This window comes from Arvicola amphibius, chromosome 1 (genome assembly GCF_903992535.2).
Source record: "Arvicola amphibius chromosome 1, mArvAmp1.2, whole genome shotgun sequence".
Taxonomy (NCBI): domain Eukaryota; kingdom Metazoa; phylum Chordata; class Mammalia; order Rodentia; family Cricetidae; genus Arvicola; species Arvicola amphibius.
In genome coordinates this window covers 143,510,094-143,532,479 of record NC_052047.1, presented here as the reverse complement: position 1 = coordinate 143,532,479, position 22,386 = coordinate 143,510,094, and the positions used below count along the sequence as shown (strand labels likewise).

The 22,386-nt window shown below is 46.7% G+C and overlaps 1 protein-coding gene across 2 annotated transcripts in view; it reads right to left on the bottom strand.

Annotated features, from left to right (window-relative positions):
• Positions 1-20,515, bottom strand: part of Ap2a2 (adaptor related protein complex 2 subunit alpha 2) — a 65,869-nt gene extending 45,354 nt beyond the window's left edge. For both annotated transcript variants that reach the window (XM_038327206.2, XM_038327213.2), the window contains exon 1: positions 20,320-20,515. In XM_038327206.2, the coding sequence (XP_038183134.1) occupies positions 20,320-20,386 (67 nt within the window). In that variant the 5' untranslated portion in view covers positions 20,387-20,515. The remainder of the gene's footprint in view (positions 1-20,319) is intronic.
• Positions 20,516-22,386: the final 1,871 nt, after the last annotated feature.

The following is a 22,386-nucleotide window of genomic DNA, read 5'->3' as shown; positions in this document are numbered from 1 at the left end:
AAGGAAGAAGTGGGGGGAGGGGATCATCAGCTGGGTGCAGAGGCGACAGGACATATCGGAAGAAAGGTAAAAGTCACAAGCCATGTGGCAGCATGTTGACTAGTAGAAATGAACTAATTTAAGTTAGAGCTAGTTAAAACTAAGGCCAAGCTTTCATAATTAATAAAAAGTCTCTCTGTGTCATTCTGTGGGAATTGGCTAGCAGTACAGAAAAAAACTCGTAACACTAGACCACCCTGCTCTCCAAATTCTTTGTGGGCCATGGACTTCAGACATCCAGAGTCATGTGAAGAACCACAAAAAATATCAGCGTATGCATATGACTGTGTGAGGAGCATGAGTTGGGGGTGAGTGCAAGAGTGGACATAGGTATTTGGGGGACAGTCTAAATGTACAGGATGGGTGAGTGTGCAAGGGGAGGGCATACATGAGTGTGCAAAGGGAAGTAAGTACAGAACCATTATGTCCAGGCAATGAAAAAAATGGGCAACTGTCACACACACCTCCCACGGGAACACAGCGGGACAAGGAGGTGGCAGTAGCTCAGCCTTCACCCAGGTAGCAGTACCTACCTGGAGGAGAGTCATCACTCAGAAAACTTAAGTTTCCCCACTCAGTGGTCCCCAGTGAGAAGGAAGACCTGTCCACCCGCAACCCAGAAGCAGCGCCGTCCTGAAAGCTCGGTCAGTCCTGGCTCTCTCCAAGTGGAGATCCCAGGTTCACTCTTAGTAGCCCTGGCCTTTCCAGTGTTTCTGACCTACCCTGTCTCTGCTCCTGGGTCCTTCAATCCATCTGACCATGGTTTCCCCTACAGAAAACTCAAGTCTTCCAAGAACAAAGAATGACCCTATTCCTTTAAAGAACTTCCATTTGCCACCAGCACAGTCCTAAGCCATCTCACCTTCTCCTGAATTGATGCCCTCAGTCCTTCTCCTGGACCAGAGCCCTGTGTCTGCTACCTCCCAGCACTGCAGACTGAGGAACAGCAGGGGATAGAAAGGAGAGCAGGTCAAAACCTTCTCCGTGAAGAATAACCATGAGCTGAGCATGTAACACACAGACTCTGGTACTGCTGCCCAAGATGGGCAAACGTTTCCCAGCTCTGTCATGGCTCTAGGCCTGCTCCGATACGGAAGACAGCATCACAGAACCGGATGTTACTGTGAGGATTAGGTAGCATGAGTGACACAGGTCATAAACACGGCCCTCTTCAAGGTGTTACTTTCACTCAGTTGAGCACAGTGGTCACCAAATGTTGAACTCTGGAAATGTCATAGATATGCAGGATCTAGAGAACAAGGGATACTAGCAGACCTCCCTCATACGCCCAGATGTTTTGCAGGACACATCTACATTACATGTATGCCTTGTGTCACACTTCTAACCCTCAGGCAGAGGGCCTCATCTTGCTAAAAACAGATCTAGGGAGGGGAAAAAACCCACACTTTGTGGCAAAGCATTAGCTTGGGGTCACATGAAGTGGTGTATGCCTTTAATCCCAGTATTCAGAATCACTGAGTATTGTGATCTTTGGGGTCAGCCTGGTCTACATAGAGAGTTCTAAGCCAGTCAGGGTTATAAAGTGACATTACAAAGTGTCCAAAAAATAAATAAAAATAAATTAAAATTGGATATAAGCAAGGACAGGGGTTACTGACTTATTCTGACTTTAGAAATCAATTTTGAAAGGGTAACACCAGTCTGAGTAACTAACAGGCCTGTGTCAACAAGCCTGCCAGACAATCTGAGCTGTGAGATTCTGGTCTTAGCCACCTTGACTCTCTGAAATGCAGCAGCAATTTCAGCATGGACTTCGGAGCACCCCTGGCTAATAAGTGACCCAGACTAGCTGCAGACATTGGCCAGGAGCAAGCTGTAATTTGCCTCAGTGAGTCTCAAAGAATGCACAGAATGGGGACAGGCTGGGATTGAGCACCTAGGAGAAAGCTCATTCCTCAGCAACAAGCTAGTTAATCATTTCTTCTCCACAGACCAAACTCATCCCTGATGATACTGGGAATGGCCTATATTACAAAATACCTGCCTAGGCTGAGCATGTTGGCAGACACCTCTAATCCTAGTATTCAAGAGGCTAAAGCAAGAGGATCACAAGTTTGCGGCCAGCCTGGACAGAGCAGTAAGATCTTACAGAAAGAGAGACAAACAGAGAGATATCAAAACTGTGAGCTTTGACATGTACAATAAAACTCTGTCTAAGACAAAGTAAAGAGTTTCAGTCAATTGTATGCACAGGCTGAAACTCTTCATTCTAGACTGTCCACATTAATGAAGAGAAGCACTGAAGATGGTCACCACAGTAGCCACTCACAACCCAGCCACAAGCTGCAAGACCCAGGCTGCTGGACTTTACCACCTCAGATCTTCTACTGACAAGACTACCATCAATCAGCATGCTCTGAAGAACACAACTTCAGATAATGGGCAGAAGACAGTGAGTGGCCATGGGTTTGACATAGTTATAGTTAGGGATGCCTCTGTGGTCTGTGTTAATGTGGAGGGGGAAGGGGGTGTGATCAAAATCCACACAAACAAACACAAGTGAAGGAGTGCACAGACAGCCTGGTGGTGCATGCCTGTGATCCTGAGCATGTGAGCCTAAAGCAAGGTTGACAGCAGGGATACGGAATGAGGAAGGGAAGGAGGAAGGAAAGGGGGAAGGAGGAAGGAAAGAAGAAGGGAGGAAGGGAAAACTAATTCATGGAACATTAAAAAACATTCTGTTGATAAACCCCAGAAGATAACCCCATGTGGCTTTAACACACTAGCTGGCCCATCTTTTTGGGATATGATTCCCAAACCACACGGTTCACTCACATAAAGCATGTACGTCATTGGCTTCCCACATACTCAGCTCTGTCTGTCCTCTAGTTCCCCAAAGGAAACTAGCAGTCACTCACCAACCAGCCTGGGCCCCAGTCCTGGCAACCTCATTAGCTCTTAATAGGCTTGCCTCTTCTCAGCCCTTCATCCAAGTGGGAAAGCACAGGCTGCTTTCCCTCAGCATAATGCTGTCGAGCAGCAGTTAATTTTATTAGTGATGTGCCTCTGTGCTCCATACTTTGTTACCTAGTAGGTTCTGGGGTTCTTTCTACTTTTAGGCTATCAAGAATAACATCCTGGGGACTGGAAAGATGGCTGAGTGGTAAATAGCACTTGTTCTTGCAGAGGACCTAAATTCAGTTCCCACACTCACAGGGCAGTTCACAGCCATTCACTAACACCAGCTCTAAGGTAACGAACACCCTCTCCTGACCTCCATGGGCACCAAGCATGCACAGGGTGCAGATATATGCATGCAGGCTAAACAGTCATAGACATAAAATTAATAAACAAATCTTTAAAAAACTTATGCTAGAGGAATGGCTCAGCAGTTAAGAGCATTTATTCTTGCAGAGGACCTAGGTTCCATTCCCAGCATCCACATGGTGGTTCACGACTGTCTGTAACTCCAGTTTTGGGAAATCCAACGCCCTTTTCTGGACTCCTTAGGCATAGTGCATATGAGATACACAGAAACACACAGGCAAAACGCCCATACACATAAAATAAAAATAAATAATATTAAAAAAAACTTGCCAGGCAATGGTAGCACATGCCCTTAATCTCAGTACTTGGGAGACAAAGGCAGGTAGATCTCTGTGAGTTCAAGGCCAGCGCCTGATCTACAGAGCTGAGTTCCAAGACAACAAGGACTACACAAAAAAAACTCTGCCTTGAGAAACCTTAATAAATTACCATCCCACAGGGTCAGCCAAAGCTACAATAAGACCCTGTCTCAAAAAAAGAAGAGGAGGAGGAGGAGGAGGAGGAGGAGGAGGAGGAGGAGGAGGAGGAGGAGGAGGAAGAAGAAGAAGAAGAAGAAGAAGAAGAAGAAGAAGAAGAAGAAGAAGAAGAAGAAGAAGAAGAAGAAGATCAAGATCATCACTAGGAATATTTACATGCAGGTTATTGTACACACATTTCCTTATTCTTAAACCATGCCTCCCAGAGGAATTCCTTCCTGCTCTATGGTAACATATTTTACACGGAGCCACCAACCCCACTGTATTTGCCCACCCTAGACTAGCAGCCAGTCAAGGAGGGGACTTAAGCTCTCCCATGGGAACCACACTCAGCACATAGTTTGCAAGTAAAAAAGAGAATTTACCCCAGATCCGTTTCAGACACCAGAAAAATCTGAAACCCACTCAAGTAAGTTGTGAGCCACAGTGACTAGGGTTCATTCCTTCCTTCTTTCTCTTTCATGTGTACGTATGTACACATATGTCTGTGGATGAACCTGCCTGTGTGTGCGCAAGTAGAAGCCAGAGATAACTCAGATATCATTCCTCAGGTACCATCTATACCTGGGATTGTTTTGTTTTTTTGTTAGTTGGTTTAGGTTTTTCAGGACAAGGTTTCTCTGTGTAGCCCTGGAACTCAAACCTATAGACCAGGCCAGCCCTGAACTTAGAGGTCCACCTGCCTCTGCTGGGATTAAAGGCCACCACCACCTGGTTGGTCCACTTTGGCTTTTTTGTTTGTTTTGTTTTGTAGGGTTTGTTTTGCCATTGAACCTAGAATTCACCAAGTAGGTTAGACTGGCTGGTCAGCCAGCCCCAGAAATTCCCTGTCTTCTCCTTCCCAGTGTTGTTTTAAAAATGTATACCATGGTCAGGCATGGTGGTGCATGCCCTTTAATCCCAGGCCTCAGAGAGCAGGGGTAGGCAGATTTCTGTGAGTCTGAGGCAACGCTAACCTGGTCTACACATTGACACCTTGCCTGGCCCCCAAAAGGACAACGCCACATGCAATTTTTTATTTGGTAGGTTGGGGAGAGGTGTTGAGACAGTCTCCCTATGCAGCTGTAGTATAGACTAAACTGGCCTCAAACTCAGATTTGCCTACCTTTGCTTCTCCAGTGTTGGGATTAAAGGCCGATGCCACCTATACCACGCCTACACAGTTTTTTACTCAGGTTCTAGGGGTTGAACTAAGACTTTCACACTTACATGACAAGAACTTTAATAAGTGAGCTATCTCAAGCCCCAATGGTGCTTGGGTGTGCCATGGTTTTAAGTGAACCTGTCATGAAGTAACAGAAGCCACACACCCACTGCCTCACCACCCATCCTCACTGTTCACACAGCAAAACTTTTGGAAGAGTTAAGCCAGCTATGATTGTCCCTTGAGCCACTCCACCAGACTTTTCTAAATTTTCTTCCTTACTGGTCTATGATGCTCTCCACTCCAATACACCTAGGACATCCTCAAAAGAAGGTTTGCACTGTAGTCTGTAGTATCCATAGCCTGAATCTGGGCCCCAGCACTCAGCAGCAGCAGTAATCACAGCAGCTGCCTCACTTGCTCAGCCAGAGTAGGGAAATGCACAAAACCTGCAGTCAGCTATAAACTAGGGTGGCCAGAGTGATGATTCCATTTCTCCTCCTGGGCTTGTACCTTTCTGCCCTCACCCAGTACACCCTCCACTCCAGCTCTAAATGTAACAGTACCCTGTATTTCTACCTCTAGCCCGAATCTCTTCTCTAAACTCCATGTTCTTTCATAACAAGTCTCCCTACTCTCCTAAAGATCTAAGACACCCAAGAGCCAGGCAGTGGTAGTGCACGCCTGTAATCCCAGCACTCAGGAAGCAGAGACAGGCAGATCTCTGAGTTCTAGCCAAGCTGGTCTACAGAATGAGTTCCAGGAATGCCAGGGCTACAAAGAAACCCCCGTCTCAAGAAACAAATAAACAAACAAAATAAAAAAGCCAAAGCTAAGCTTTGGCTCCAGCCTCCTCCTGCCAAAGAGAGGGGATCCAGGCCTGCTGTCTCACTTAAGCAGGAGAGGGACTCTGTGGGAAGTGACTTGACAAGCACTGACCTGGTTAAAAGGAAACCACTCAGAGAGCCCAATGTGGCCAGCTTCTGGAGAAAGACCCTGCCTTATTAAACGAGGGAATGAGAGCCAGGTATTGTGGTTCACACCTGTAATTCCAGTACTCAGTAAGTGGAGACAGGAAAACCATGAGTTCAAGTCCAGTGTCCACTACACAATAAGTACACAGTAAGATGGAGGTCAACAAGCCTACAAGACTCTGAGAGAGAGAGACAGACAGAGAGAGACGAGTGAAATTAGCCCTGGGCCTAAGGCCACTCTGGTCCTTCCTTGACAGATTCAAACTGTCTCCAAATGACAGGGCTTCAGGCCAGAACAAAGCTCTGTAGTACTTATAGACAAGAGGATGATTCAAAACCAAGGTGGGACTCACATTGTCTAAATCCTAGAAAAATGTCACCTGTGGGCAACAAAAAAAAAAAAAAAAAAAAAAAAGGAAGCAACATAAAAGGAACAAGAAGCCAACTAACAGGCAGAGGCTGTGAATGGCAGAAGGGTAGAACCGGTGGGGCAGCACAGGGCATTCAGAAGAGATGAGTGAGGCACGTGGTGTCCAGCATGTCAACCAGACCTAACACTGCGGGTCAGCAGCCAGGAGGGCAGCCCAAGGACTTAAGGAAGTGGAGCAAAAAGAAAGACTACTGGTGAGGGCTGACAAGCAACTGAAGTGCGGGCCAGAGTGCAGACGGGTTTCGAAACTGCCGAGAACTACAGCTGACATTCCAGAACCTGGAATGTCCCCCAAAGTCAATGTGTTAAAGGCTTGTTCCCCAGCTTGAACATGACCTCCCAGAACTGGCCATGGGTGGAAGCAACCTATAAGAAGTGGGACACAGCACTTAACCCTAGGTACCAGCAGTATCACAGCTACCCCTGTGCTCAGACTGGAGTCTACAGGATGGCTCAAGCTCTTTGCACAAGGCCACCAGGGGAGCCATACCAGCTCTCCAAGTGTGACCAGCTCATTGGAGCTAATAGGTTTACTTTGGTGGTGTTTTTTAAAAAAAAGGAAGAAAATATATTTTTGTGAAGAAAGGCCTGCCTATCCCAGCCTTTCCCTGGGCAGGAACCTATTGCTGTTTTAATTAAAAAACAAACAAACAAAAAAAAGAAGTGGGACACTGGGCAGGTCTTTTGAGTCATGGGGGCTTTGCTCTCCTAAGGCGCTGTGGGCCCCACCCTCTTCTACCCTTCACTTCCTGATGCTTAGTTAAGTGACTTTGCTCCATGTGTTCCTTCCAAGAAGTCCTGCCACAGGCCCACAAACAATAGGACCAATCACTCAAGAACTGAAAACACCAAAGCTGTGAGACAAAAATCAACTTTTTCTCTGTTTAAGTAGATTATCTCATCTATCTTTCAAACTTCGAAACTATAAACTCACTGGCCTAAAATAAACTCAAATCCCAAGGATAAGAAACATTAACTAACATCAGCCAAGCAATGGCGGCACACTAACTATGAGTTCTAGGAACTGAACTCTGGTCCTCTGCAAGAGCAGAAAATGTTTATATCCACTGATCAATCTCTTCAGTACCTATTTCAAACAATTTTAAAATCTGGGGCACTCAGGCCAAGAAATCAGGCAGTTGACAAGGGCCTCCTTCCAGACGATCCATTCAGGATGGAAGGTGACAGGGTAGAACAACATCACGGTAGATCTAAGCCAGGTACAGGGCTCAAGCCTTTAATCAAAGTACTAAGAAGGTAAAGCAAGCTACCTCTGTGTAAGTCTAACCTAGTCTACATAGAATTCCAGGCCAGTAGGGGCTACATAGTGCAACCTGTGTCAAAATATTAATTTCAGATGGGTGTGGTGGCACATGCCTTTAATCCTAGCCCTCAGGAGGCAGAGACAAGCAGATCTGTGTTTGAGGCCAGTCTGATCTATACAGCATAATCCAGAACATCCAGAGATATGTAAAAAAAAACTCTCAAAATCCAAAATAATAATAATAATTTTATGTATTTATTTAGTGAAGTGGTATTATAAGTGTGTGTCACCATCCCTGACCAGTTAATTTAAAAAAATGTGCTCCAGTGCCCATGCATACACACAAGCTAGAAAAAAATAAAGGAAATTTGAAATATACAACCTCAGAATAGCCTTCAAGAATGGTGCTGCATCAAAATCATAGCAAAAATCCTTATCCCAGCACTCAGCAGAGAGAAGCAGGTGATCTCTGAGTTCAAGACCAACCTGGTCTACACAGTGAGACCTTGTCTAAAAACAAAACAAACAAACAAGCAAACAAAAACCCGTAGCAACACAAGTGTGATAGCACCTGGAATCCCAGCACCAGAAAGGCTGGGGGTTGGGGGGGGGGGGGATATCAAAGATCAAGGCCAAAGTGAGACCTTGGTTAGAAAGAAAAATCACCTGCAATTTACTATATAGTACAGAGAGCACGTGCCTAGGGATCCCACAGCCCCAGCTTCTACCCCTAGCAAGGCTAAAAGAAAATAAGAATAAAAGTATAGCAAAGGAACAAGAACATAACACAAAGATCTGTGGTTTTTCTTTTTTGTCTCTCTAGTCTCACCTCAAACCCACTATCCTCCTGCCTCGGCCTCCAAAGTGTGTCGATTCTAACGGTGCACCTTCACATCCAGCTTGTTTTCTAGGTTACATGTTTAAAAAAAGACAAAGAAGCACATTTAAATTAGGTCTGCTGCAGCAAATGTCACAGAGGATATCAAGGATACAGCACTTCACAGAACTGGATCCACACCCTCCCACCAAAAGGAAAACAATGACAAGAATGTCAGCTTCAAAAGGCAGGGATGGTGGTGCACGCCTTTAATTCCAGAGGATCCCAGGCCAGCCTGGTCTAAGAAGTGAGTTCCAAAACAACCAGAGCTACCTAGTAAGACCTGATCTAAAAACAAACAAACAAACAAAGAATGCCAGCTGAACCAGTCCCAGCAGTAGAAGGACATGCCTTACTCTTACTTCCTAGGAGAGTGATTTGCTACTCTATGAAGGGACAGTTCAGTTAAATACAGCAACAAAGGTTTAACAGGGAGAATTGACTGAATGCAGCCAAATGAGTGCACACCAGTCTTCCCAGCTACTCCTGAAGCTGAGGCAGGAAAATGACTGAACCCAGGAGATGGAGGCCAGCCTAAGTGATGTAGCCATCACCACAGTGTGTGTGTGTGTGTGTGTGTGTGTGTGTGTGTGTGTGTGCGTGCTAATAGTGGTGAGGAAAGAGAACATACTTTAAATTCCTTGTAAATAGACTCACAACAGCCCACAATACCAATAAGCTTAGAACTGGTCAAAGATTTTCTAATTTCTATAGGCACAATGGGGTTAAAAACAAGGCTTTGATCTGTTGGTAATGTGACCAGCAATAACCACCTCCACCAAAAATGAAAAAAGCCAATGATCTGGTTTTTGTTGTTTGTGGGTGGTTTGGTGTTTTGGTTATGGTTCGGTTTGGTGTCTTTCAGAAAGGTTCAAGTCGTCTAAGGCTAGCCTCAAACTTGCTATGTAGTCAAAGGTAGCCTGATCCTCCTGCCTGCCTCTGCTTCCCAAGTGCTGGAGTTCCAGGCACGCACAGGCTGGGCTTCGGTCAGAAGGGCTTCTGTAGGAGGAGCCACAGGATACAAAGCTGGGCTGCTTGCTTGCTTGTTTTTTGGTTTGGTTTTTGTTTGTTTGTTGTTGTTTGTTTGTTTGAGATAGGATAGCTCTGGCTGTCCTGGACTGTGTAAACCAGACTGAACTCAGACTCACAGAGATTCACCTCTCTCTGCTCCCAAGTGCAAGGATTAAAGACATGAGCAACACCCAGCCTCAGAACTATATTTTGAAGTATAAAAAACACAGAGAACTTTTCCAAAATACTCAACTTGTATTTCCATCATTTAAAAAGATTTCACCATAATCTAGTGCTTTTGAAACTGCAACTAGAACACAGACTTCCTCTCCACCACCTCACAGAAGGAGGCATAGCCTGCCCTCAGGCAGCTGTCTGGGAACCCAGGGAGCCAGCAGCCTAGGCCCCAGGGCAACCTGAGGTTTCACCACACCTACCTTACCACCAACACACTTGACCTTCATCAGAAGACAATCCAATGTGAATCTGGCCTTCTGTCTTTCAGCTATCCTCGAGGCCAGTGCCAACCAAGGAAGGTAAACGGGAGAGGGGTAAATGCCAAGCCACCGTGGTTCTCATAGGTTGAAGTTTCAGGCTCCAGATATGCACAGGGCAGAGGAACCAGACTGACACGAAACCCTGGCTACAGGTTTTTCCACATGAGCACACATGTAGGAAGAGAGGCACTGGCTCAAAGCTTTGGTGGCCATGTGAACTGCACACTACAACACCTGACAACAGAGAATTTGGCCTCCACAGCAGGACCCCTCTTCTACTGGGGCACAGGCAGATGTGGACACATCCCTGACCACCCCCCTCTGAAAATCCCACTACCACCAGCCCAACTTTGTACCCTGTGGCTCCTCCCACAGAAGCCCTTCTTCATTCCTACCTCTAATCCCCAACCCTTCTTCTCTAACAATACTGAAGAGAAATGGGTGAGGTTGGTGATGGAATTCTTGGCTGCAGGGGCCACAGGGTGGCCAGAAGTAACACCCTTTTCCACCCAGTTCCCTGGAGGGTTATGGAAACACTGACTTTGTAACCTCAGGCTCCACACTCTAGGTCTTTAGCAGTTCTGTGTACAGGATACTATTTCCCAGTGAAGCCTCTGTCTACTCACAAGCTATCTATTTTATACATCTTGGCCAAGCCTAGCAACGCCACATCCACCCCAGGGCTGCTTATGAAACACTGCCATCCATGGCCCTCATCTCAGCACAGCGGCACCCAGGTAACCCTAGACACCCGAAACTCTCCCAGAGTAAAACTGCACATGTGGCACTGTGTTTTCAGGACCCCAGTGTCACCCTTGTTGACCTTCACACGGAAGTCAGGAAAGTATAAAAAGCAAACCCTTATTATATATTTTTGCAATCTGAGTGTAAGGCAGAATACAACTTAGTAAAAACCACCCGTTTTTGATCTCTGGTTTGGGTTTGTTTGGGTTTTTTTTTCTTTTTTGTTTTTTTGAGACAGGGTTTCTCTGCGTAGCCCTGGATGTTCTGGAACTCACTCTGTAGACCAGACCTTGAACTCACAGATCCGCCTGCCTCTGCCTCCCAAGTGCTGGGATTAAAGGTGTGCGCCACCACCACCACCCCATCTGGAGTTTGTTATTGCAGTTTTCAAACAGGGTCTTCCTCTGAAGCCCAGAATGATCTGGAATTCATGATCCTACTGCTTCACTCAGCCTCAGCAGTGCTGGGATTACAAGCATGCAGAACACCTAGCTTATTCATTTTGGTTTTAAGTGAATGCTATTCAATCTGCATTTCTGTCTAACTAGGGAGATTTTTATTTAGTGTCTACATACATAAGTTGAAAGACGCCATCCAACTTTGTACCTCCCATAGCTTCCATATCAGGCCACATCGGGCCACATGCCATTCACTGTGGACCAGATGGGAGGGTGGAAGCGGAACATTCCAGTATTTTATTAACCTGCAGTCAGGTGGGGACCACACCACACACTTCCATTCCACCTGAAAAGAATGCTTGCTAGGCAAGGCCGCACCCAAGCACACAATCCTCCAAAGTTACCCTGCAATTGCAGATTTGTAGTATCCAAATTCCTTATATAGCTCTATTATTTCTCTATGGCCCCTGTAGGATCACCCGCCTCCAATCAGAGAAGTCCATCAAGAAAGGTGTCCATCCCACTCCACGTCCAGATCTGAGCAATCTATCGGGCAAGAGCCCTCCATGTCCATCCTAATGGCAGTGCTGCTTCACTGCTTTTTTTTTTAAGTTTTCTGATTTAAGAGTTTTTTTTCTTTGTGATGGCAGTTCACTGAGAAACCCAGGCTGACATCAAATGTAGTCTTGCCTCTGGAATTAAAGGTTTACACTACCATGCATAGCTTCAGCATAGTTTTTTGGTTTTTTATTTCTTTTTAAATTACATTTACTTATTTGTATATATGTGAACATGCACATGTGCCATCGTACACATGTGTGTTGAAGTCAAAGACAACTTGAGGAAGTCAGTTCTTTCCTTCCATCATGTGGGTCCTACGGATCAAACTCTGGTTGTCAGTCTTAACCCTCTGAGCTATCTTGGCAATCTAGGCCAACCAACACTTTTGGCAAATTTATTACAGATTAACAAAAATACTTTCGTTTTTGGAACCTTATAAATCCTAAAGTTTGAGCTCAGGGGTTGGCCTCATGCTCAAGAATCTGCCACAGATGAGATCCACCAGCACTCAACCCTTCTGCTCAAGAGTTCACACTATATATTTCAACTCTTTTCATACTATGTAAACTCTCTTCAAAATACTATTTTCGGGGATGGGAAGATGGTTAAGTGGCTAAGAGCACTTGTTTTCTTGCAAAGGCTGAGGGCACGTTTCCCAGCACCCACACAGCATGCACATCCATCCAGAACTCCAGTTGCAGGGAATCCAACACCTTCGGACCTCAGGCACCAGGCATGCATTCAGTACTCATACATGCAAACAAAACTCATACACATAAAATCAAACTGATTTTTTTTTAAAAAAAATAACCATTTTCTACAGCAGATGCTCATCTGCCCTTCTAGTCTGACTCATTTGTTTTTTAAAGAGCCAAGGAAATGCCATTTAATCCCACAGAGACAGCCTTTCTAAGAACCCTGCTGCAAGCAGTTGCCAAAGCAGCAGAGAGAATCACTCTAAGAGAAAAGAGGTACCAAGTGTGGTGCCACACCCTGCAATCCTAGCACTAAAAAGGCTAACCTGGACTACACGTGAATTCAAGGCTGGGAGCAGAAAGGGCCATGTGATCGCTGCTAAGTTCTGACATGGAAGATGCTATGGGATATGCAATGGACAGCCAACTTGTCATAAAAGAAACAAGTGACACCACCCTTCAGTGAAGAGGGAGAGAAATTGCTATGAAGATGGCACTATGGTGCTATGAAGTGGGCATTGCCTGTAAGCCCTGACCAAACTACAGTGCAGCACAGGAGCCCTTCCTGTAGCAGAGACTTCCTTCCTCATCCCTCTTCATACTGTCACAAGCTTACAAAATGGGTTTCTAAGGAATATGAATTATGCAGAAGATTGCAAAAGAAAATGTGCAAGACAAACATTCTTCTCAAAAAGTCAGCACTTTCAATGGGACAGTCAGGAAAGAAGACAAAGTGAACTGCATAGACTTTAATTTTGAAGGTTCTTTTTAAAATTCAACAAAAAGTTAGGCATGGTGATACATGACTATAATCTCAGCACTGCAGAGGCAGCCTGGACTACCTAAGAAGACCTTATTTCCAAATTAATTAATTAGTCAATTAATAAATATGACAAGTGTGATAGCTCACACGGTGCTCAGAGGGCTAAGACAATGGAACTACACAGTTAGTTCCAGGTCAGCCTGGACTACGGTATGAGGCCCTGTCTCACAAAAGTAAAAATTTGTTTAAACTAAAACAAAGGCTGGAGAGATGGCTCAGCAGTTAAGAGAGTTTGCTGCCCTTACAGTGGACCTGAGTCCAGTCCCAGCACCCACATCAGGCGGCTCACAATCACCTTCAGCTCCAGCTCTGGAGTATCTGATGCCCCACAGGCACCTGTACTCATGTGCACATAACCACATAAAATACAATTAAAAACAAAGCAAGTCAGTCGGGCACTGGTGGCACACGCCTTTAATGCCAGCATCAAGAGGCAGAGACAGAGGCAGGTGGATCTATGTGAGTTCAAGTTTGAGGCCAGCCTGGTCTACAGAGTAAGCTCCAGGAAAGGCTCCAAAGCTACACAGAGAAACCCTGTTTCAAAAAAAAATAATAATAAAAATTTAAAAAATAAAGTAAAATAGAGCAAGTCAAACAAAGAAAACAAAAATTTAAAAAGGGAAACCCTGTCCCAAAGAAAACCAGCCAGGGGTCTGGAGAGATGGCTCAGAGGATAAGAGCACTGGCTGCTATTCCAGAGGTCCTGAGTTTAATTCCCAGCAACCACATGGTAGGTCATAACCATCTGTAATGAGATCTGGTACTCTCTTCTGGCCCAGAGGGATACATGCACACAGAATATTGTATATATAATAAATAAAAAAATTAAAAAAAAACAGCAAGGCAATGGTGATGCATGCCTTTAATCTCAGCACTCAAGAGGCAGAGATGGGCAGATCTCTGTGAGTTCGAGGCCAGCCTGGTCTACAAGAGCTAATTCCAGGACAGCCAGGGCTATTACACAAAGAAACCCTATCTTGGAAACCAAAAAAAATAAATGAATGAATGAACAAATAAATAAATAAAAATATTCAACAGACCAAGTTTAATTTCTTTACCATTATGCAGGAAAACTAAGTAACAACTTTATATTTAATGTTAATATGGAACTTAAGCAGAATTTGAATTGTTATGCTCCATTTCTCCATGTCCAACTTATAGCTAATAACTGAGGTTCTATGAATAAATAAATATTTGAGACTTTAGTAATGCTAAAGTACAATTCAAAGGGGCATCCACAACAGCAGACCCTGACAGCTACGCACAACAAACTACATTCTTCTCTTAGGAACATTCAAGAGATTGGCCACCCTTGTCTTCCTTCACTTGAGCCCTAAGGAGTCACCTAACCTACATTGTCTCCAAGCCCCAGTCCCAGCCCCAGCCCCCACACAGGGATAAATGGTAATTTTTGCAATTTCCTGCCCATGGCAACATGACTGCTCTCACAAAGACCTTCTGTCTTTTCGTTGTAGTCCTGCCTGTTCTGCATTAATTCTCAGAATATGCCGTGTTTAGCATGGTCATAGAAAGATGCTCTTCAACTTGTGATGAAGTTGTGCCCCAGTAATCCACAGTAAGGTGAAAATAGTGCAGCAGAAAAGGCACTGAACACACTTAGCCCAGAGCCGCAAGCTCAGCAGCACACTGCTGAACCATACTATACTAGTGGCCCGAGACTGAGGGGATGGGGATACGGCACTCACTGCCACTGCTCCGTGTCATGAAAGGATCATGCCACAAGCAGCCCAGGAGAAGATACAAACTCAAAGCCAGATTTTCATGGACTGTGCATTGCTTTCATGCACATTAACAAGAACAAAAACCCCATTGGGGCCAAAGCACCTTAGTTGGGGATCACTGCTGTTCCCAATCATACTGGATTGTTGGTATGTCAACAGAAGTAGACAAGTTCCATTTGACTGCGCTGTGGCCCAGTGACAGTCCTCTCACCTAACATGAGTCAGGCCGGGGTTCCATCCTCAGCACTGCAAAAGCTAAAGAGGAAGGGATGCTTATTTAAGTGATATATGGTTCTGCCTGATGGACATACATCACTCATGGAAAAGCAAGTGAAATTCCAAACCCCTAATGTCAGAAGGGTTGTAGTTTCCTTGGAACACTATCAATACAACAGGCTATATAGGTGTCAGGGACCATGCTGAGTGAAAAAGCCAACCTCCAAAGGTCACACGCTGTACAATTCCATTTATGTGACATCTTGAGATCACAAAATTACAGAGCTGGTGAGCAGATTAGCGGTTGCCATAGTGGGAGGCGGTAGGTGTGGTTATGAGAGCTGATGCCACTGAGCTTCATGGTAACAGAGCAGAGCAGTCTCTCACAGAGGTGGAAGTCACACAAAGCTACTCAAACTAAAACCACACAGAACCACACAGCACCACACACACACACACACACACGCTCAGATACATGTTAAGTACAGGTAAAACTACTGACATCTAGGGGCAGAAATACTCAAGGCCTCAATTCAAAATCTAGCACCAAAATAAATAAATAAATAAATAAATAAACAAACAAACAAAGAAAATAATGAAATCTATATAGCTCAGTGGTTTGTACTGTTTTCCAGTGTTGAAAATATCCTATTTACAAAAGATGTCCACATCAGGAAAGGTGGGGTAAAGGATGCCAAGGACTTTCCTGTCAATTTCTTCACAACTTCTGTATTGGCTGGTTTTGTGTGTCAACTAGACACAAACTAAAGTCATCAAAGAGGAAGGAGCCGCAGTTGAGGAAATGCCTGAGACCCAACTGTAAGGCATTTTCTCATTTAGTGATCAATGGGGGAAGGTCCAGCCCATGCTCAGTGGTGCCATCCCTGATGCTGCTGGTCCTGGGATCTATAAGAAGATGGGCTGAACAAGTCACACGAAGCAAGCCACTAAGCAGCTCCCCTCCATGGCCTCTGCATCAGCTCTGCATCAGCTCTGCATCAGCTCCTGCCCTATTTGAGCTCCTGTCCTAACTTCCTTCAGTGACGAACAGCAATACTGAAGTGTAAGCCCAATAAACCCTTTCCTCCCCAACTTACTTTTTAGTCATGGTGTTTCATCACAGCAACAGAAACCCTAACTAAGACAACTTCCTATGAATCTATAAATATTTCAAAATAAATTATAGCTGGGCAGTGGTGTCACATGCCTTTAATCCCAGCACTTGGGAGACACAGCAGGCGGATCTCTGTGAGTTCGAGGCCAGCATGGTTTGCAGAGCTAGTTCCAGGACAGTCAGGGCTACACAAAGAAACTCTGTCCTGAAAAGCCAAAAGATTAAAAAGAGAAGAAGAAATTATTTTAAAACTTGGACTTTAAAAAAAAAAAAACAACTAGAATTTTACTTTAAAAAAAAAACTTTATTTAACTTTATTTCATGCACATTGGTATAATGATGTCAGATTCTCTTGAATTGGAGCTACAGACAGCTGTAAGCTGCTATGTGGGTGCTGGGAATTGAACCCGGGTCCTCTGGAGGAGCAGTCAGTGCTCTTAACCACTGAGCCATCTCACCAGCCCCTAGAATTTTACTTTTTTAACATCTGGTAGGGCAAATGTGCCAAAGCAAACACGCCACGGTGTGCATGGAGATGCTAAAGAACACTGCTGGGAGTCAGTTCTCTCCTTCTACCACAGGGGTCCAGGGATCGAGCTATGGTCATGGGCTTGGCAGCTAGTGCCCTTACCAGTTGATCTATCTTACCAGCTCAAAATTTTTCTTCATGACAGCTTAAGAGAGAAACAGCAATGGCTCCACAGTTAAGAACACTGGGTATGCCAGGCATGGTGACACACACATTTAATCCCAGCACTCGGGAGGCAGAGGCAGGGGTGTCTCTGTGAGTTTGAGCCTGGTCTACAGAGCGAGTTCCAGAAAAGTCAAGACTACACAGAGAATCCCTGTCTCGAGGGAGGAAGGGAGGGAGGGAGGGAGGGAGGGAGGGAAGAAGGAAGGAAGGAAGGAAAAAAAGAAAAGAATACCGGCTGTTCTTGCAAATACTGGTTCAATTCCTAACCTTCATATGGCTGCTATCAACTACCTATAACTACAGTTCCAAAGGGTCTGATATCCTCTTCTGACCTCCACAGGCAATAGGCACACATGTGGCATACATACATACAGTCAGACATGCAGGCAAAATATTCATTTTATATATGTACATAAAATGTATATGTGCATATATATACATATATATATAATACTAGATGCATACATATATTGTATGTGTACGTTGTTAAAAGAAGTAAAAATCAAGCTGAGGTGGCCCAGCAGTAAAGAATACGTGCTGCTCTTGCAAAGGACACAGGTTCAGTTCCTAGCACCCACCAACCACATGGGTAGATCACAACCACCTGTAACTCCTGTTCCAGCGAATCCAACAGCTGGCCTCTTCTGGAACCTGCAGGCACATGATACACATATAAACAAGCAGGCACACACATATACATAAATAAAAATAAATAAAGGCAAGAGAAACAGAAGCAATTTACACGACTCTGACACACTGAAATAACATTACTGAATTTATAGCCCTGGCTGAAGTAAATCAGGAAAGAGCAAGTTAGTCTTATGAGACAGAATTTGTCTGTTACCTGAGCTGCAAAGCTACAGGTCTAAGTGACATGGGGGCAGGGTGGTAGCCGCCTATGCTAAGAGGGTAAACTAGTAACCCAAGTGCAAACATATGTAGAAACTCCCCACTCACATCCCTTTTTCCCCCTTGATCCTTCCCTTTCTCTCAATGTTCAACACAGGCCTTCAAAGAGAGAAGCATCAGGTTAAAAAGCTGCTGAAACAGACTCCGACGACACTGCGGCCTACAGGTAACTCTTGAGAACCAAGGCTCACTGGCAGGTGGCTTCCAGTTACAGGGCTGGTTGCAGAGCCAGGGGATCCAGCATTGTGCCTTGGGGGCTGACCTGGGAGCGCCTCTCCACAGAGTCACCACTCACTCTCAGCATGAGTAAACAACAGTGGCCCCTTCCCCATGGCCTAGGGATCAAGTTCGCACCAACTCTGGTCCCTGCTCCCTCGTGAGAGCTTCTGTGTCTTACTTGTAGCTGACTCACTGACAGAGGACATATTGTGTGCCAGACACTGAGGGGCACGGAAGGGGTGAAGTAAAGAGCGAGGACAGAGGGCCCTTACTTTGGTGCTTCCTGTACAGCAGGACACAGACTCCACTGGAAAAGACAACATCACAACAGAGGACACAGCTCCTTAGAGGAGGGCCATAGTGTCGATGGAGGACAGACAGTAGGAAAGCCAGACAGAGACCTTGATCCCAGATAGGCCCAGGTACTCCCTCTTTCTATGGTTCCTCTGGGAATGATCTTGTACGCTTCCTACACTTTTGAGGAACAATTTACCACTATTACAACTGAGGCACCTGGTTATGCCAAACATACTCCAAGACACAGAATGCCCCCCCACAACAAATGCCAATCATTCCCAAAGATCAGCTGCTCCAACACAGGGAAGGCTTGCTCTACAGTCAGCCAATAAGTCATTTACCAAGTTCTCACTATGTGCCACCTCTGATCAAACACTTGGGTGAGAAACTGGCTTTCACTTTCAATGTCCTGATCAGCTGAACTCTCCTCAGAGAACACAAGGACAGGACTGGGAAGATGGCAGGGGCGGCAGGCCAGGCTGCCATGCCATACCTGAAGACCCACATGATGGAAGAAGAAAAGGGATTTCTCAGAGAGATGTCCTCTGACCACCACCTCACGGGCACCGTGGCTTGTAGATAAATACACCTACACACACGCACCTATAAATGTAGTTTTTTAACAAAAATTTTAGAAAAAAATGCATCATGACTATGAATGCTATTGTCTACAATTTTGGTAAGCCCTAGTCCAAGGATGCTTGTATCTTTGCAGAGGACAGCAATCTACTCCTCCAGAATCCTGCAGACGCAGGCAAGGTGGGGTCCTGCACCCAGTCTTAGGGAATACAGTATTAAAGTTAGTATGATGACAGCACTGGACAAAGTTCCTCAGGACACACATTAATCTCTAAAGTAACAAAAGTCATGGAGTCAGCTATTTGCTGGATACGGGGGTGGGGAGAATTTTAATAACCAACTGACAGGAAAATAGCTTTTCTTCTCTTCAATAAGGGGCCGTCTGATAACCCTCCGAAGTTTCTGTAAGCCAAAGTCCTGGCACCCGCCCTACCTGACCTTTAACCTTCCGACCCATTTCACTTTGGGCGGATTTTTTTTTCTACCCAGGGGACACGGTCTACAGAACTGCAGCTTCCAGCATCCACACCCGGCTGCTGCCGGTTCCCTGGGGGAATGAGTCACTTTAATCGCAGTGGGTGAGATCTAATCATCGCCCAACACTCCGCCTGAATCAGGTCCGAGACGTACGGTGTCCAGATCCCCGCCCAAAGAGAAAATCCACGCTGTTTTGGAAAAGGCTGGGTTAAAAGCTCCATTACTAGAAAGACCAAGATGACATCATGCTGGGGAGGGGCGTCTTGGGCCGGAAGCCCCTCGACGGTGCCACAAAACCCCACAGACACCCCACCCCGCCCCACATTCCCATCGCTACCCCTAGATCTCAAAACACCTAAACCCCGCATCTCAGTCTGAACACCCACAGGCAATCCCCAGCCGTCCAAACCGATACACGCACCCACTCCACCCGGGGTCCGCACCCCCTAATCTCTGCCTAGGACCTCTGCTTCTTACCCCCACCACACTGCCAGATTAGCACGTCCAGGACCCAGCCCCGCACGCTGGCCTGAACCTCCACTCCACACCCCCACTGTCTGTCCAGCACCAGGGAAACAACCACCCCCGCCCCAGCCTGGGTCCCCGCAGCAGGCAACCAACTCCCGCCAGATGTGCATCCAGGACGCGCGCTCTGTACCCTAAGTGCCCGCGCGGGACCCCCGCCCCAACGCGCGATCTGCACCCCGCAGCCCTCATTCCCAGGCCTCCGCCGACCCGCGCGCCCGCTCACATAGCCCTCCCTATCGGGGCCGCACCCCCAGGCCCGGGGCCGCACCTGCGGACCCCCCAGCCGCGCCCCCACTCAGGCCCTCCCGGTGCCTAGCACTCACAGTTGCGGATGTCGGAGATGAAGACCGCTAGGCCCCGCATCCCGTCCCCCTTGGATACGGCCGGCATCTTCGCGCCCCGGGAGCGGCCTCGGCGGCGGGCTGGAACAGCGCGGGCGCGGCCGTCACGCCGAGGAGCCCTGGAGCGCGGAGCCGCCTAGCCACAGCCGACTCGGGCCCCCGAGCGCCGCTCGCTGGGCCGCGCGCGCGAGCACGCACGACGCACGCGCCAACGCGCACGCTGAGCCCTCGCGCCCGGCGATGGGCGGTACGAGAGGGCGTGCGCGTTCCCGCGGTGCAGGGCTCGGGGGCGGGGATAAGGGGGCGTGGCGCTGGATGGGGCCGAGTCGCGGCCCGGAGAAGCCGAGCTGTGCGGAGCGCGCAGGCGCCGCGCCTCCTGTTTTCTCCGCCAGGCAAAGAAAGGATCCCTTCTAATGTAAACTTGACTAGCCCCCGGATCTCGTTGTCATGAGTGCGCCCGGCTTCACGTAGACAAGGACACCGACACCAGGGCCGACCAACCCTGTGTCACGCAGAAGACGAGGGAGGGGAGGAAGTGCGGTGCTGTGCTGTTACACTAGCACCTGCAGCGGTCAACCTTCGCCTGTCAAACCCGCCTCAGCATAGCTCTCTCGCAGTGGGACTGACCTCTTTCCCCTACCACCTGTTTGGAGCCGGAGCCGGAGGCGCTTGCGAGCCTCTAAACTGGGACAAAAGGAAGCGCTGCTCCAGGACCCCACTTCCTTTACAAAAGGGGAAACGGAGGCCTGAAGATATACTGACCACCCTTGCCGAGGTGACTGTTGTTTGGAGTAGAACCTCTCAGGACCCATTCAGGCCCCTTTGCTTCTTACTTCTGCTCCCCTGTTCCACCTCTAGCCAAGTGGACTCAATGAATCCTTCCTGTGATCCCATTTTGCAGAGGACCTGGCTGGGCCCCACACTTCGGGCAATGGAAAGTATGATGGCCTTCCCCAGCTCTTTTCTGTGAAACCAGGTGGTTTTGAAGAGGAAACTCCCCACCTCATCCACCAGGCAGACTTTTGTCCCTTCCCATGCCTTTTTGCAGAGTCCATGTGGAGTCTAGCCAGGAGATGGAAGAGACAGGAGGGCCCTCACAGGAATCAGCCACCCCACTAAGGCCCCTGGCAACTCTCTGCCAACTCTCTGGCAAGGCTGCTGAGTTAGTGCTTAAGTTTGTTTTTGTTTTGTCTTGGATTTTTTTGTTTTTGTTTTGTTTTTTTGTTTGTTTTTGTTTTTTTGTTTCCATGACAGGGTTTCTCTGTAGCGTTTGGAGCCTGTCCTGGAACTAGCTCTTATAGACCAGGCTGGCCTCGAACTCACGGAGATCTACCTTCCTCTGCCTCCCGAGCACTGGGGTTAAAGGCGTGGGCCACCACCGCCCAGCTGCCTAAGTTTTCTAAGGCAAAGAGCCAGCACCAGAGAATAAACTTCCCACAGTCACCTCTTGGCAGAGGTATTGACTCTTCAGCTTGTCCTCCCCATCAAAAGGATGCTTCTGGACCATATGAGGAGTGCTAGGCAGGGAGCAATATGAACCCCCAATGCCTACGCCCAGAGAGGGACGCAGCTGAAGGAGGGGCTCAGACTCCTCCATTGCACTGACTCTGAGAGTCACCACAACTGTCTGTGATGGTTAATAGTTAAATAAAATTTTATCATAATTTATTCATTGAGGGGTTATGCAATGTGGAGACCAGAAGACACCTCATGAGAGTTGGTTCTCTCTTTCCATCTTGTGAGTCCCAGGAAGCACCCTTACCTGTTGAGCCATCTCAAAAGATGGTTAATCTTGATTGTCAGTTTGAGGGATTTATAATCACCATGAGAACAAACATCTGGGCAAGCCTGTGAGGAAGTTTCTAGATTAGTTAAATTGAGTTGGGAAGACCCACCATAAATATAGGCAGCGCGGGTCCTGTGCTGACTAAAAAGAACGAATGATGTAGGAGGTTCTTCTGTCTTTGTGTTGCTTTCATTGGGTAATAAAGAAACTTCTTTGGGTCCTTGATAGGGCAAAACTTAGGTAGGCAAAAAAGACAAAACTAA